The 16,406-nt window shown below is 36.8% G+C and overlaps 1 protein-coding gene across 1 annotated transcript; it reads right to left on the bottom strand.

The window, feature by feature from the left end:
* Positions 1-227: 227 nt before the first annotated feature.
* Positions 228-11,725, bottom strand: LOC113573127 (anoctamin-9). The gene is made up of 24 exons (XM_027003199.2): positions 11,696-11,725; positions 10,446-10,523; positions 9,676-9,801; positions 9,426-9,565; positions 9,053-9,102; positions 8,802-8,869; positions 8,154-8,233; positions 7,925-8,059; positions 6,128-6,221; positions 5,672-5,732; positions 5,496-5,578; positions 5,261-5,365; positions 4,902-5,069; positions 4,677-4,713; positions 4,486-4,597; positions 4,262-4,319; positions 2,738-2,835; positions 2,355-2,554; positions 2,105-2,257; positions 1,734-1,881; positions 1,518-1,640; positions 1,268-1,361; positions 996-1,108; positions 228-267 (listed from the first exon to the last, which is right to left on the bottom strand). The coding sequence occupies exons 1-24, from the start codon at positions 11,723-11,725 to the stop codon at positions 228-230; spliced, it is 2,394 nt and encodes a 797-aa protein (XP_026859000.2).
* Between the last annotated feature and the right edge of the window lie 4,681 nt (positions 11,726-16,406).

Raw genomic sequence — 16,406 nt, 5'->3', positions numbered from 1 at the left:
AACTATATGCATAATATATTAGGGAAAAGTCAAACATAGACTCACTTTGAAAAATGCTCTATAAAGGTTGAGTCATGATGCATATTGAAACATACTGCAGGCTAGCAGCTAGTGTTTCTCCTTCAAGCCTTCTCAGTGAAGTTTAAGACACCTGCTTAGTGGTTTCAGAAATTGACAATTGAATTTGTTCTGTGGTCGAAGACTCTTGGTTTGGGGAATACCTATTGTCAGGCATTCTCAGACAGAGTACATCTTTCTCTTTCAGGTCTGTGGGAAAGTACAAAACAGTTAATTAAAATGTTCTGGTGAATTCAGGACTTACAATCGGTGCAACTGACCCTGCTCCATGCAATTGCAAGGGATATACAGTATTCATTTTTACTTTTCCTTCATGTATTAGCCAGTCATAGTTTTCTAGTAGATGAAATAATTAAAAAATCCCAAAGATTTAATGCCATAATTGGCTTCCTTTTGTTTAGTTTGGTTGACTCTGACACCAACACCCTGACTTGCTCAATTTCACAGTGAAATTATTCATACATCACTGAAGAACTGATGATGGCTGATATAAAAACTAAGGTACATAAAGCCCATTATAGACGATGTATAAAGGTTTGCGTATTTCAGATGCATCCTCAAAGGCTAGTCTGGTGGATGCTTAATGGACTGCCTTTTCAGCTGTTGCTGCTATTTATCATGCTGTGAAAACTTATCATTAATGTGAGCTAACTCTGTGTTCTATAAAAAACTGCCCATGTAAATGCATTAATGTATCATGAATTCACATTAATTCATAATACTCTGTACACCTAAATTCTATGGTGCATCAGCAGCTCAGTAAGGTACAATGGCAAACTTAATAATGAAACGAACCAAAATACCGAGGGTTTGGTTTTCTGCTAAAGCTGCATACAAAAATTCAACGTTCAATTTATTTTGAAAAATGATAATCACAGCTGATTTGGTTCCAGTAGGTCAGTAGAGTTGACACTGACCTCAGCTCTTTCTTGAGTCTGTGCAGTTTGTCTTCTAGCCTGTTGTTTTTCACCTCTAAAGGAGAGCTTGGGACATACCACCCTGCTATGCTCTTACACACCACCACCACATGCTGCTCAAATAGAGGTGGAACATATTTTGGGTCAAGATGGTAGGGGAGACACAGGGAGTAAGCAGAATTTAAAACGACGTCACCAAGCCATGTGATTATATGTGAAATTATATGTGATTATATTTTGTCTTATCTTTATTATTCTCTGCTCTACAATACCTCGAATAGAATGATGAAAGCAAAACGGACTGCCTGGATGACCCAAAACTGACTGGTCAAGGTATAGTCCTCATTACTCCGATAATCTTTATAGCTATGGAAACACAAAACACAACGAAAATATCATATACACATGAGCTCCAGGTGAAGATAACAGATTTGATAGAACACATATAATTAAGATCTTATTGGGATTAAAATTTCTTTCAATGAATGTGCAATTGCACTAAACAACCATTATTATCAGTACCTGCAGTATGTCACATTCATTTGATTGTGCGTAATCAGCTGTAGTGGTAAAAAGTCTCTTCGGATGTTTTCATCATTGATATTAGCAATGGACAGAGTATTTTTGATATAACCAGACATACAACTGTGTGAAAGAAAGCGAATGCTGTTATGTACTATTATGAAAATGTGGCATTTTCCATGTAATTGCTCTGTGTACTGTGATAGTTTGGCTTACTCAACATCAGTAGCATTGGAGGAAGCACAGGGTCCATAGCGGTAGCGATATACCAAACGAGGGATAAAATCAGACGTAATCCCAATGACCATACCGTTAGCAATGACTGCTAGCACACCAATTATTTCCAGCACATCTGTCCAAACACCTAAATGCAAGATGCACATACAAAAATTCACATACATGACTTATCTATTAGTTAGACATTAAATATTTTATGCACATTATGTACAGAATATCTAATGGTTTTGTATATAAACTGGATTTATTTAAATGTCCTCACCAAAAAACAATCAACAGCCATGTGTTACCATTGCTCTTTTATGCATATACACACAGCCCAGGCCTTAAGCATCAGCCTCTAGCCTCACCAATGTCTTTGGTCTTCTTGGGCAGCAGCCTGCGCTCCAAGGTGACCATTTTTATGGCATCCAGCCTGATCTCGATGATGTTGTTGAGCAGAGCCAGCAGAGGAGCCAGAGGAAACGCCGCCACAAAGATGGTGGTGAAACTGAACTGCAGAACTAAGGAGAGGGCGCATGATAAGTAAAATTTTAATTAACAAATTCTGAAAAAAATCAATGATAGTGAATGATGGCCTCTATAAAAATATAACTCTACCCATCTCTAGGAACTCATTGAAAAGGCTGAAGCTGTCGACATGCTTCAGATCAAAGTTCCTGAGCAGATCTTTAATTTTGCAATTGTCACACAGTTCAGCACTCCCTGCTGTGGCTACCATACATTCTTTCTTCAAGCACTGACAAACTTTTCTCCTCAGTTTCCGACTCTTCCTTCTCTTCAACCAGCGCATGAACCAACTGTGGAGAGAGAGCAGGTGCTTACATATTCGCCAGCTGTGAGGAGAGTGTATGAACACCTAATACAAAACATCAAAAACATAAAAAAACAGGCACATATACAACACAAACAAACCCTTAGTCACTTTCTTCATGAATATAACCACCTTGAATTTTTTTCACATTAACAGACTCCTGACTTACGGGCCAGAGAACTCAATCACATTGCTGATGGTCTGTTTGAGGAACATGATGACGCCCATCTGAATGAACAGGTCCATCAGACAACCACTAGGGTGGCACTGAACAGAAGAGCAATAAATCACTCACATTGTCAGTTCATAGCACCCCCTGGTGGAAAACCTAAATAGCATACCTTGTGCAGAGACCATTAAAAATCATAAGTACCGTTTGCTAATTTGATTTTTCAAATACACTGTGCCCAGAAACCCTTTGCTCCTCAAATATGTCCCAACAGTTTATGCTTTATGTCCAAGTCAACATTTAAACCCAGTTTTGAATTAATTACTACATTACATTTATGACATTTAGCTGACACTTTTATCCAAAGCGACTTACAATTATGACTGATTACAACTTGAGCAATTGAGGGTTAAGGACCTTGCTCAGGGGCCCAACAGTGGCAACTTAAACCAGAATCTTTCCAATTACCAGTCAAATACCTTAACCACTGAGCTACCACTGCCAATTAATTGCTTTTATGTCGATATAACTGGTTTAATCTAATAGCTTAATAACTGTGAAGTGTTTATGCATTACACAAATAAGCCCCTTGTTTTTGTTTTGTTTTGTTTTTAAGGTAGGCCTGATCTTGTTGTAATAGGCTTTATAAATCATGCAGGCCTATTTTATTAAGCTCAACAATTAAGAAACAAAGACTAAAGCATCTAAGTTACTTCTGTGATATAATAAAGTTATTAAAGTAAGTGTTGGCACCAAGCCAAGGCCCCCTCCGGCCACCAGAGGGAGGCCTTGAGTCAACTATAATACTAATCAGCCTTGATGCCCAACAGCTAGGCTAGATCTATATAACCCCAGTGACCCCAGTCATTCACTGCTGGGTTTTTGCTAAAGTTTTGAGCCAAGCTTCTAGCTGGTAACTTCAGGTATTGAGGTCTGTGAACCCTCGTGCTACACCTCACTTCTTGTCTGCAAGGGTGTTCGTGTTTTTACACGTCCCCTCCTTTCTCGAGTTTTCCCTCTTGAGTCTGTCTCTCTCCTGAGGCTTCCCTTAGCCATTAAAGTTCCTCCCCGTTTTCTGGTTTTGTTTGGGAAGTTTTAGTTTGGTTTTCCTCGTGCATCGGGGTTGCCGTTTTCCCGTGGCATCCTTTGTTCTCTGGCATGGTGTTTAGTTTTTCCTCTTGTTTTACCTGATCCAAGATCTAACTGGTCTGCACACGGGCCCACCATCCTTAGCATGTGGGTACTCACCCAGTGAGCTGTTGGTGTCGTCACCTAGCTGACCTGGGCTCGAGCCCACTTTACATAATCAGTCATTTTACATTTCCTTTCACGGTGTTTTATCAAAAATAATGTACACAGTAATACTCAATGTACCTTAACAAACCTTGTTAATACAACACACTTTGAACCTTGAACCTTATACAATTGAAAGTGAAAATAAAACATACTAAATAATATATGACATTTTGAATGTAACCTCCCCGATAATGCTGATCAGTGTAAAACTGAACATAATGGAGTCACCTCCTCTAATCTCCAGATTCCAGCTATCCTCACATAACCCCCAGGATGTCCATTTATCCTGGAAAACATAAACATATACACTGTCCTGCATATTGGGGAAAACATCACCATAAATGCTGTGCTCCATATCCGGGAACACATCAACATGAACTCAAAGCACTGGTATTGTTCAAATATTTATAAAGTATTTAGCAATGTAATTTTGCTCTGTCATGTGTCCCTACCTGCCAAGGAAGAATGCAGTGTAAATGAGTGAGGAGAAAAGAGTGAAGAACTGGAAGGTGAACATCTTTACTGTGAAACTCCTTTCAATGGCATCGTGGGACCGTACTTTCTCTAAAAGAGAAAAAGGATGAATTAACTGATCTGTAGTGGCAGTGTTACAAATCCTAAGGAATGTCTTTTTTCCACTGACCAATTTCGCACAGCTTTAGGGCCACTATTCGATTGACCTGATGGAGATAAGAGGTGAAGAGTGAGATGGTGATTATTTTTGTTTAATTTGGATAGAAACTCTTTCCTTCAGTAAAGTCTATGGCATATTGGAGAAAGCACTAGACAGCATTATTGTAGTTATAAGATAAAGGGATTCATTTACAAAACATTCTTAAAAGAGAGGTTGAGAGGAAGTGTGTTTTACATGAGTCATGACTGTTATTGTGATGAAATGCAGTACAGCTGCTAGCAAGAAAGCCACTATAATGGAGTTTTCACTGAGGAACGGCCAGTCAGTGTGCTTAGCAAACTCCACGCTGGCTATTACCCTGAAGACCACCAAGGCATGTGTCAAGCCAATGATCAGCAGCAGCTGTGCAGATACACACCGACACAGACACACACACACACACACACACACACACACACACACACACAGATTTTTAAAAAATCTTATTAACTCTGGGGTATATACATCTTTGTTTTATATCCATTGTTGGGTCAGCTCATGGCTTCATGTGTATATATGGAGAGCGGAATGAAAGGTGAGTTTGATGTCCTCACCATGAGTGTCACCAACACCATTATTACTGTGCTCCGTAGGTAGGAGTGACTTTGATTCCTTGGTTCACAGTTATAATTATTCACAATTTCCAGAATCAGCTCCTCCTGCACATGCACATGCACACAAAGAAGCTATCAGCGTTACCTGTTCAGTCTAATTCTATGAATTCTTAGAGTACCCTATTTATTGCATTGTACTGGTATTGTACTAAAGTGTGAAAAAATATTTTCCTACCTCTTCTTCACACCAGTCAAAGACCTTCCACTCATATACATATGATGCTCTGTGGCATTTCCAGAACTCTAAAAACACAGTAGCTGAAAGAGAAAAGCCGTGATTTTCTCACGTTAAACAAGGTGTGAGAGGTACTCCTGAGAATTTACAGTTTGAAGGCACAGAGCAGAACTTACCCCAGACTGCCATAAACATTGCAAATGCGACTGTTCCCTCATTATCGAAAAGCATGCTAAACTGCACAGGGAGAAAGACAGATTGTGACACCTGTGCTCTTATCACTGTTCTTCTGGGCAGTAAATGTCAAGTACAACATGTAGTGAGCTAACTCTAGCTAACTCTAGCTATCTCATCAGTTCAGAGTGGTTCCTGTGAGGAATGTTTTCCAACCACTGTAAAAAAAAAAGTACTCTTGCTGATTGGTTTTCCCTACTCAAAACACCTAAAGCTTGTGTAAGATCGATTAACTAAATGGCACATTCAATCATGAGTTACAGCAAGAAACTAAACTGTTTAGGTCATGGATTCAGCAGGATAGGTATCAATAAATTTACTGCAAGATGCAAAACAAAAGGAATTCAGTAAATATAAGGTTATTTAAATTGTATTAGATGATATGCATGAGAGAATACCTTTGCAAATGTGCACGTATCAGAGAGCTGCCAGACTCTGCATCTCTTATCACACAGTGGACACATGATAGTGTCCGATTCACACACTTCCTTTCTGTGATCAATGTATTTGTACATGCACACACCACCACACAAACACACACAGGCATGCACACTTGTTAAGAAAATATACTTTATGAATTAGAACCCAACAGACCGACTCTAGGAACACTAAAATCCAGACAAATTATTTGTTACTCTTAAGATCTAAGGAGCTTTTCAAGTGGCATTATGGCATTATAAATCACAAGCAAGTGGTTGATTACTGACCAAAATTTACACCTAGCTGTTGTTTAAAACTAATAAGAGCCTTCAGATTTATCAGTCATAATGTGGTCATATTTAACCAGCCAAGCCTTTTGTGAGAAGATTAAAACTCCTGTTCAACTTGGTTTCACATGGTTCAGAAAATAATTTAAATAGTAAAGATTAAAGAAGCATAAATGTATTATTACAATTATTATTACAACTTAATATTAGTTAAATGTTCCAAAACCTCTGAGCTGCTTCCTGCGTAGAACAGAAATTGTGTCAGATTGCATGATTAACAGTGGTGTCTCGCTGGCAATATAAACAACTCAATCCAACATTAACCATCGATCATTCTTTGTGCCAGTTCATCGTAAATTACTCACAAAAACTACAGAAGATAATCACAAAAATGAGTAGATGGATTGAAGGAGTAGGATTTGAAGAATTTCTACCCCATTAAGCAAGGTCTCTGGAGCATACTGTGCTTGTGACATTTTTTCAGGATGTGGTTTGTACTGTTGACTTGCTCTCGGCTCACACTAGAGGCACACTTCCTAAAAAGAACTTTGTGACTGGCTTGCTGAAATGCATTAGCTGCGATTATTATTTAGTGTAATCCATGGGTTTTGCATAAAAATCTGCTTTCCAAACAATAACTGAGAATTATCCTAATATTTGGTGTATATGATGCTGAGTCTCCATCAGGCAGTAGCCGTGGAAGAAAGCTGATATTGCCCAAACTAAGACAATCCTTCCAAGGATTCTCTAAATGTGTTAAGCCTAGAGGAGCAGCAGTAAAGTGCAGAGTTGAGCGCATGAGCTTCTGAAAGGAGATCATCCATGCCATGAGAGGGAGTGGATGTGAAGAGGACCAACTGGCATTACAGGCACCTTTTGAATGAACCCAAGATGAAACGTGATGACACATGATGAAGATGTTTGTGTGTCATGGAGTGTATGCCAGAAAACTGCTCTGTGAACAAGTAATGGCATAAAAAGGTTCCAGTTTCTGACATCACAGTTCCATGACATGAAACATGTCTGGATTAGGTAGCATTTCCCTGTAGAATGTTAGAGATTGCACACCATACATCATATAAGTAAATCCTATCTGTTTACATCACCTAAACCAAACACAGCTCTTTCAAAATATGTGGCTAGTTTGGGTGAAACACTGATTTCAAAGTTTTGTGCCCTCCCATAGAGGGAGTTTTATGTCCGAGACACAACCTTTTTTAACAAACAGCATTCAGAGTAAAGAGAGCACAGACCTTTCTGAGTACTACTTAAAACCTATAGCTTTCAAATATGTTCTTAAAATAAAGTGTAAATGAAAAACACTATTTTTAGAATTACGTGGTACTGGAATACTTAATGGTACTCCAGCATTTAGTTAATGCCGGTATACTGAATGGAGCAAAACAGCAAAACTAACAAACGCATACACATATTTTGACAAATATAATTATCTTTACTATAGCATTAAGCTAATAACTTCAAACTCACATGAGAGGATCAGTATTGATGAATGCTAGGCCATAAAGGAAGACAATGATCCCCAGCACAGCAGCAGGGATCAGCAGAAATGTGTACCATCCCAGCCACAGGAAATACAAAGCGACTTTCTCCCCAAAGTAGTTCCTGTTACACACACACAAATGGGAATCTCAGCTTGTCTTTAGCCCCGTGACTACTTGTCTTATAGTTTGTTTTGAGTGAGATTAATACACACTACCTTACATTCGTTATGGGTTGCCCATTAAAACAGGCCGTCCACCGAGCCCAGCTTTTTCTCAATACTTTTTGTTCCTCTTTCTAAAATTAAGAATGAATATATAAGATGTTGTCTGGAATTTTATGCAAGTGACGGTAAATGGACCACAGCTGTAGGGTGTTGTTATTCTCTTTACACTGACAGACAATACTTGCAACTGTGCTTGTATTTGCACAGTTACAGTTCACCTTCTCATGGTACACCACTAACTGTGTCAACATACACTGAATTCATAAGGTCTTTAAATAATTCATAAGGCAAAAAATAGGTGAAAAAAAGCATTTTTTCATTTCTGTTTTAGAACTGAGGTATGAATGTGAAAGCCATGATGCAGCACTCAGGGAAAACCCAAAGAAAAGACATCCTGGCATATAGGATTACAACATACTTTGTGTATGATACCTTCAAACAATGCTATTTGACAAAAAAATAATTGTTATTTGAGAAGTGGGTGTAAAACAATAAATGAGAGAACTAGGATTAAAGTCATGGGCAAACTCTGCTTGTACTGCAAGAGAGGTAATGACCATATATCAAGTTGTAAGACATTAGAAATAAAATAAATGAATACTGAAAGGAAAGAACAGTTCTTTTAGTATTAATTCCAACCTCATGTAGACAAAACTGAGCTGCAAACACGTTGCTTTTAATAAGGTCTGACAGGAACTCTGGTCCACCTGAGAGCAATAGAGAGAGGATGTGCTAATAATAAGATTTTGTGAATTTATCTTATTTCAATAAATTAAGCAGCGATATACTTTACTTGGACAGAAATACAATGGCTCTTTATACTGAAATAGCAGCTGGAATCTTATAAGGTAATGTTAAAGCAATGACACGCTAATGAAGCCTGTACTCACCTTCAGTGTTTATGCTGGAATGGTGCAAGATAAAGTCAACTATCCGTATCCTGAAAAATAGTCACAGAACTGTAAATGTGCTGGCGTTTAAATTTAGTAAAAATTCAACAATCTTCTCTGAGAGAGACACTGGAAATGACTCTGATGTACATAAGTCTGATCACCAAGCATGACTTAGAAATTAATCTCATTGACTCTCTCAGCTTTGTAGATGTAAAAAAAAGCAGTTATTTATGTATGACCTAGGCGTGTGTGTGTGTGTGTGTGTGTGTGTGTGTGTGTGTGTGTGTGTGTGTGTGTGTGTGTTGTGTGTGTGTGTGTGTGTGTGTGTGTGTGTGAGAGAGAGAGAGAGAGAGAGTTTGTGTGCAATTACCTCGTTGATTGTGGTATATGACCCTGATGCGCACAGCTCCAATTACAGGCATCAGACACTTTAAGTAGATGTTTGTATGTCTCAAAAATCTCTTTTGGGGCTTTGATTCCATAGAAAATGTTATCATCATCAACAAATTTCTGCCACATAAAAAGGTAATATAATATCAATAAAAACAATGTAGATAAAGCTACTGTACATAACTGCTCAACATAACACTGCTTGCAAAATTTAACTGATGAAAACTTACCATTATCTGCAGATTCTTGTCCTTTAAAGCACTAATGAAGTCCCTCTCCTTCTTCACACTCCCTTTGCTCTCATTATCTTCTGAGTTCTGGCTCACCAGAACATAGTCAAAAGACCGAGGGGAGTGCTATGAAGGGTACCACGTTTTAAGACATGTGACACTAGTGACTTTAACAGGGACTAGTCATAGATGGTACTATAAACAGACGCATTAGTGCCAGAACAACCTGGTAGGAATCACATTCCTTCTCACATTCCCGCTCTTGAAAGTAATCTGCTCTTAAAATCCTATAGTTTTTTCATTTTTGCATAAGCAATGTGGTTACAACAATAACAAAAATATGTATTCTCACTGTATTCTCACCCATGTCAAGAGAAAACAATACAAATCATTCTGTACAATTTTCTGTAGCATGTCAAAAGTACACTAATTCAAATGTGGGTTTATGAGGAAAGAGCATTATCCAAAACTGAAATTACAACCATTTCACAGTTCAACACTATTACTGAAATTGGCACTAAAAATAGAAAACATAAATGAGTCAGACAAAAAATATGCAATTATGACCAGGGATTAAAAGAGATGACAATAAATACAATACCGGGTTCTTACCAGATGGCAGTGTAGTGATGTGTGGTATGGTACAGGTGTAGTGATGTGTGGTATGGTACAAGTGTAGTGATGTGTGGTATGGTACAGGTGTAGAGATGTGTGGTATGGTACAGGTGTAGTACAGGTGTAGTGATGCGTGTTATGGTACAGGTTCTTACCGCAGGTAGCAGAAGCAGATTACTGCTGCCATTCTCTTTCTTCACCACTCCAATTGTTTCCAACATTTCGATACTCCCCTGCTATAAATTACAATGTCACACTATCAAATGCAAACGTTGACAACAGAGAAATGCATATTAAAAAAGAAATGCAGAGTGAAAATGAAGAAGCAGCCTTCTAAAAAATGTTCTCAGTACAAAGCCAGAGGTCAAAGTTTACTACAACAAAGCAAAACAAGCACCAAAGCTGCAATGCTGATCTACAACGTTTTACACAAACCAATCTTTATTTTGTCTGAAGACTCCAAAAGACCGTACACCATAACTACAGTGATTCTTCCTTAGGTGAACTTAAACTGGCCTGAGTAAAATGCCAGAGATTAAGATACCAAATGATCAGAGCAGTTTCTTTGATTTAAAAAAAAAAAAAAAAAAAAAAAAAATTAGAAGCAGAAGTACACTGGGAAATGTTTTCATATAGTTTATGACACTCTTCTCGTATTGTACGACGACAATACGAGAAGAGTGTCATAAAATATATGAAAACATTTCTAATTTTTTTTTTAATCAAAGAAACTGCTGTAAGCACCTAATTTGAACAGCAAGCATTCACACGAGTCATATAAGAGGATTGCATAAAGAAGTGTATTACTGTAAATTAATATAAACACTACAGTGATCCAAGGTACCTGTGGTTCTGAGAAGCCATATAATCCTATTTCTGTTCCTAGTCACTGTTTATTATAAGTACTAAACTTCACGTTCATTACACTACATAAAAACGAAAGAAGTGAAAGACGAACCATTATATTTTCTGTATATAACATTTCCTGATGTGAAAATTATGGCAAGTACATAAAATTGAATTTAATCACGGATGGTCTGGTTTCCATCCTGCCCTTTAACATTCCAATGGAAATTTTAAATAGTAATAGCTCAGATACATAGTAATCCTGAAAACCTTCTCTATATGAAACTGAATGCTAAAGCCGCTGCATATCATTAATGGCAGAAGCAATTTAGCGTTTTCTTCAGTTTTATAGCAATTTTATACTGCGCCCAGTTCAAAATTAGTAAATACACTACGTAGTTGCTAGGCTATAACAGTGATGCCTTACTAAATAACTCGCAAATCAGTTTCAATTGGAGAGACACACTGCGGGGAGTAAAGTCCAAAATTAAACTTTACCCTCAAAAAAAGTAAACTATCAGCGCACACATACACGAGGACGACTGCATATTTTCCTCACCTGTCTCTTGTGGCTACATCTGCGTTCCATAACTGGGGATAAATCTAGTTGGTAAATCCAGCTGATAAATGCAATACTGTAAACTCCAATAAAGTTACTCCATCGCCTCTGTTACATGGTGAACAAACTTGGGACTATTCATTCGACACTGGAACCGATATTCCAAAGCTTGCCTCTACTTCCGCACCGCCAGAAGAGATTCATGTTTTGCTCTCTTTAAACTGCACATACCTTTGGAATGTTACCTGTTGGCTTCGTTGAATGTATCATGCTTCAGGTGTCTTAGACATACCTTAAAATAACCCAAGTATGATAGAATAAAACAAGTTGGCTTAAGTTGTATAGCCTCTTAGTGGTGGAGATTTGTGCCACTGATACACATTTCCTTAACAGCTAAATGAATTAATAAAAGATGTCTTTACATCTTTTATTGTATGTATTTACATCTTTTATTGTATGTATTTACATCTTTTATTGTATGTCTTTACATCTTTTATTGTATGTATTTACATTACATGTAATACATGTAATACATGTAAATACATTTATATGTATTTTATTGTATGTATTTACATCTTTTATTGTATGTATGTATGTGTCAAATCATTATTACACGTATCCTTACACAACGATGATGCGTTAAGTCAGTCATTTAATAAGGTGTATAGCCATTTATAAGTAAATGTATAGTCATTTAATATGTATAATCATTTAAAAAAAATAGTCATTTAATAAGGTTCTTCAAAATAAACCTAAAGAGGCGAAAAGCTTATCTGATGAGAAACGAGCAAAAATCATTATATATTCAGCAAGTGTGTCAATGTTTAAGAAGTCAACAACAGTTGCCAAGTTACTAATCGTGAGTGGTTTTGTCAGTCTTAACGGCCGTAACACATTTCTGACACTTGATGGCACCAGTGGCTATACTGCGACAGGATAATTGTTATATCAGTATTGGTAATGCTCACACAAGAAAGACGTTACATTTAATGGGGAAAATAGATCGCAACTAAAAAATCTTCGAAAGTTTAAGAATAATGCTGTAGAACAAAAGCATCGGGTCATGTATGAATAAATCGTCTACAATAGACGGTTTCAGATGCGCACACATTTTGGTAATGGAAGCGGGGAGTTGGAGCATTGATGCACAGTCGTGATAACATTTCTTCAACAGTTAAATCCATAAAAGATGGCAAAGCGCGTGTCAAAGCATTATTACGCATCCTTACACAATGATGACGCATATACGCAGTCATTTAGATTTCGGTTCTTCAAAATAAAGGTCCCTCACTAATGGCAGAATCTACTCTTAAGTTCCTATGCGGAATCTGTTCTTGTTTTACTTATTTTAATCCTTAGTTTATTCTGTCGCTATATTTGATCTCATCTATATATCTATATGTTTAATTTGATTTTATGCACCTTATGTCTGTTATTAATCATTTATTTTAATGCAGCTGTTATCTCTTTTTCATTTTATGTATTTAAATGAGCATAATGTTCTGTTTGAAATAAGTATAATTAACGTTATTTTAATTAATTGCATTTGTAACAATTAATTTTTTCTTTAATAGCATGTTTTATCATTCTGTCTTATGTGAAGCATCCACGCGCTTTGCGCTGCGTCATATATACTTAGCTATGTGCACTATGGTCAGGTACAACATTTTAATTCTGCTACAGATACAGATTCATGTAAGGTGACTGTACTGTCATTGGACTGTATCACTATTATTTGTTTAGATACACATCATAACACATCAGCTAAGAGCTGCCAACTAAATTAAAATTTGCAACATTGCTCATTATTATAGCTAATGCTATCAGAGAGATGCTAATCGTGATACTAAAATGGTAATACCAACTAGCTATGTTAACTCCGAACTATTGAGGAACAGATGGTACAAGCTGGCTGTCGCAACATGATGATTAAGTTGGTTTGCATATTTGCAAGTCTTTTGGGTTTGAAGGACCTTATAAAGTCTAAATGCCTGTATATAGGCCAATGTCTCATCATTCTGTAAGGATAAAAGCAGAATATTGTTTTGACACATACATATAACATTTTATTATTATATTACATTATATTTTATTAAAATATATTCGCTTTTGATAACTGAATTAGCTGTTAAAGAAATGGGATCAACACTTGATCACGCCATCATCTTTGTTTTGAAGGGGCCTTAAAAATATCTTCGATTAATAACTAATGACCACAGGCTAAAAATGCAGCACTTCTGACATTCATACAGAGATCGATCTGTTGTTCCCTATACAGCAACTTAACTATGACACCTGATGAAAAATATTAGCCTAGATCTTAATTGTAGCTCATAGATCTTCAATCGATACCTTTCATGGCTCAGTATGACATTACAAAAGGATTCTAACACCTTTTTGGAGAAGGCCTACCATCTTGCGTAACTAGGGGTGCTCACAACATAGAAACATCTACCTTACAATTACCCTACACTTTGTAGGTACTCAGTAAGAATCTAAAGCTCTTGTTAACATGCATAATTTGTGTAAATTATCCCTTAGCCCATTATCCCTTAGACCACTCTCAATTCAGTAGTAAGAGCTTCTGCAACATTCCTGTCCCTGATACCAGCTCATCACCCACAACTAGGCCTATGTGACTATCATGTCATAATAAGAACAGTGGTCCTGAGGTGAGAAACTGACCAGTGATGAATGAGGTAGAGGATGACTGAATTGTACATTTATACTTATATATACTTATATATACTTATACTTGTAATTATACTATACAGCTAAAAATTGTACCTTTAAGATTTGTACCAGTGGACAGTGAGTGAAGGTGAAAAGTAGTGTTTTTTGTTTGTTTATTTGTTTTTTAAATAAAGTGTCAGGTTGGTGCAAAACATTGGATTAACACTACAGTAACTGTTCCTATATCACCACCACTGGCATTTGTACTTCATTTGCATATTTCCCAGCAGCCTTTGGGAGGTTAATATTTGCTTTGCTATCACTGGGGTTTTGTGGCAAGCTGATGTAAATACTTTGTATTTAACCCCTTTGTTCTGTAAGGACTATTTCATTGAATAATTTGTGTTTGTAAATATTTATAATTATTATGTTACATGTTTATAGTACCTCTCTGACTCTCAGACTCAAGAATACTTTTACAGACAAATATCAGCTCACCACTCACACATGGTTTAGATAAATGTTTGCAAATAATTCATGCAAAGGATTAAGTAGATGAGATTTATTTTTGGTTCAATATCCTTTATGTCTCTGCTTTTAATAAAATATTTTGGTGTGTAAAAAAAGGAAACACCATCTATAATATGGAAACACAATATTTTCTAAAATGAAAAAAGGGCTTGGATCTGCTACTATAAAAGTAATTTAACTATGAAATACCTAAATCAGTTACAATAGATGCTGCACAGGTGAGTAGGTTGAATAACATGTAGCAATATATGTCAGCAAAAAGAGAGGTCTGCCAGCCAGCATTCTCATGTGTGTTTTGAAGATATCATAATTTATGGAGCTCTAAATAGGTCCGTCTATGCCTGAAATGCACAGTAAAAGAGAAAAAAAAAAAAAAAGTAAAAGAGAAAAGCCATGACAGTCATGAGAACATATTTAAATATAGATAAATTATATCTACAATGAGGAAAAGTCAGAGCTCACTGAGAAGGCTAGACTGACACTGGCATAGTTGCTTAGCACCAAATAAATTAATAAATAGCCCCAGAATTTAATTAGAATTTCTGTGGCCCAGGTGTGACTCAGTTTGCTGTTAACTTCACAAAGTTGGAATTTATGTCAAGGCATGGTATAAGGAACATAAAATCTGAACAATAAAATCTCCTGAACAATTGAAAAAAAAAGCAAAATGGTCTGATTAGTAGCATTTCACCCTTTATCCTACATCCAGATGTGTTTAGGGAAACACAAAAGAAATTTTCTGGCCACACTGTTTGGTGACATATAGATATATTGCTCATATTATGCTTTTTATAGGATGTAAACTAACCCAAATCTAGATGGACTGAACATGTTAAAATAGATTTAATATAATAAAAATTATAATTTTAACTATAAGCAAAGCCATGTGATGACAAGTCATACAAGTGTTTCCCTGTAGGTTAATTTACTGTGTTCCTGGAGCTCACCGGGTACGGTAAGACAATTGCATAGTCAGAGGTTCAGATCACAGGAACACGTCATGCTAATAAACACGTCTGCTGCTGTGCGTAAGTGCATCTGGAAGTGTAAACTTGTGATTAAGCTTGGGTTATCCCTTGTGGGTTATCACCATGGGAATAATTTTTTTTTTGCTTGGTTGGTTCTAATATTGGGATATCTAGACCTCTGACCACAAAGGGGTTGCTGAAACTTCAGCTAAACAAAGCCTTTCTTTGGTAGGGCCCTACTTATAAGTAATTGTAGAATGTCCATACCAGTATACAGTACAATAACAAAATACACTCTCAATAAAAGAAAGAAAAAATCAGATACAGGTGTGAGGCCACACACTAATGAACAGTCAATGAGAACAGGACTATGTTTGACTTCATCCCACTCCAATAGGCCTACCAAAGCAGTCTCATCCACACACTTAATGATATGGTGTCCAGGATATCCACAATGACAACAATCCATATAAAATATATAGCAAAGGTGTCTGTGGTGTTTGTGAGCCCTACCCTGAGGTGTGCCAGTAGAGGCAAAA

The sequence above is a fragment of the Electrophorus electricus genome, chromosome 2, assembly GCF_013358815.1.
Source record: "Electrophorus electricus isolate fEleEle1 chromosome 2, fEleEle1.pri, whole genome shotgun sequence".
In the NCBI taxonomy this organism is placed as follows: Eukaryota; Metazoa; Chordata; class Actinopteri; order Gymnotiformes; family Gymnotidae; genus Electrophorus; species Electrophorus electricus.
Note: the sequence above shows the minus strand (reverse complement) of the source record. Positions and strands in the feature narration are given on the sequence as shown.

Excerpts from the sequence above, each read along its gene's own strand:
- LOC113573127 (XM_027003199.2), bottom strand. The coding sequence starts at position 11,725 with ATGGAACGCAGATGTAGCCACAAGAGACAG. Across the intron at positions 5,733-6,127 it reads ATACGTGCACATTTGCAAAG|TTTAGCATGCTTTTCGATAA; the intron begins GTATTCTCTCAT and ends CTCCCTGTGCAG. Across the intron at positions 4,598-4,676 it reads CCTAAAGCTGTGCGAAATTG|AGAAAGTACGGTCCCACGAT; the intron begins GTCAGTGGAAAA and ends TTTCTCTTTTAG.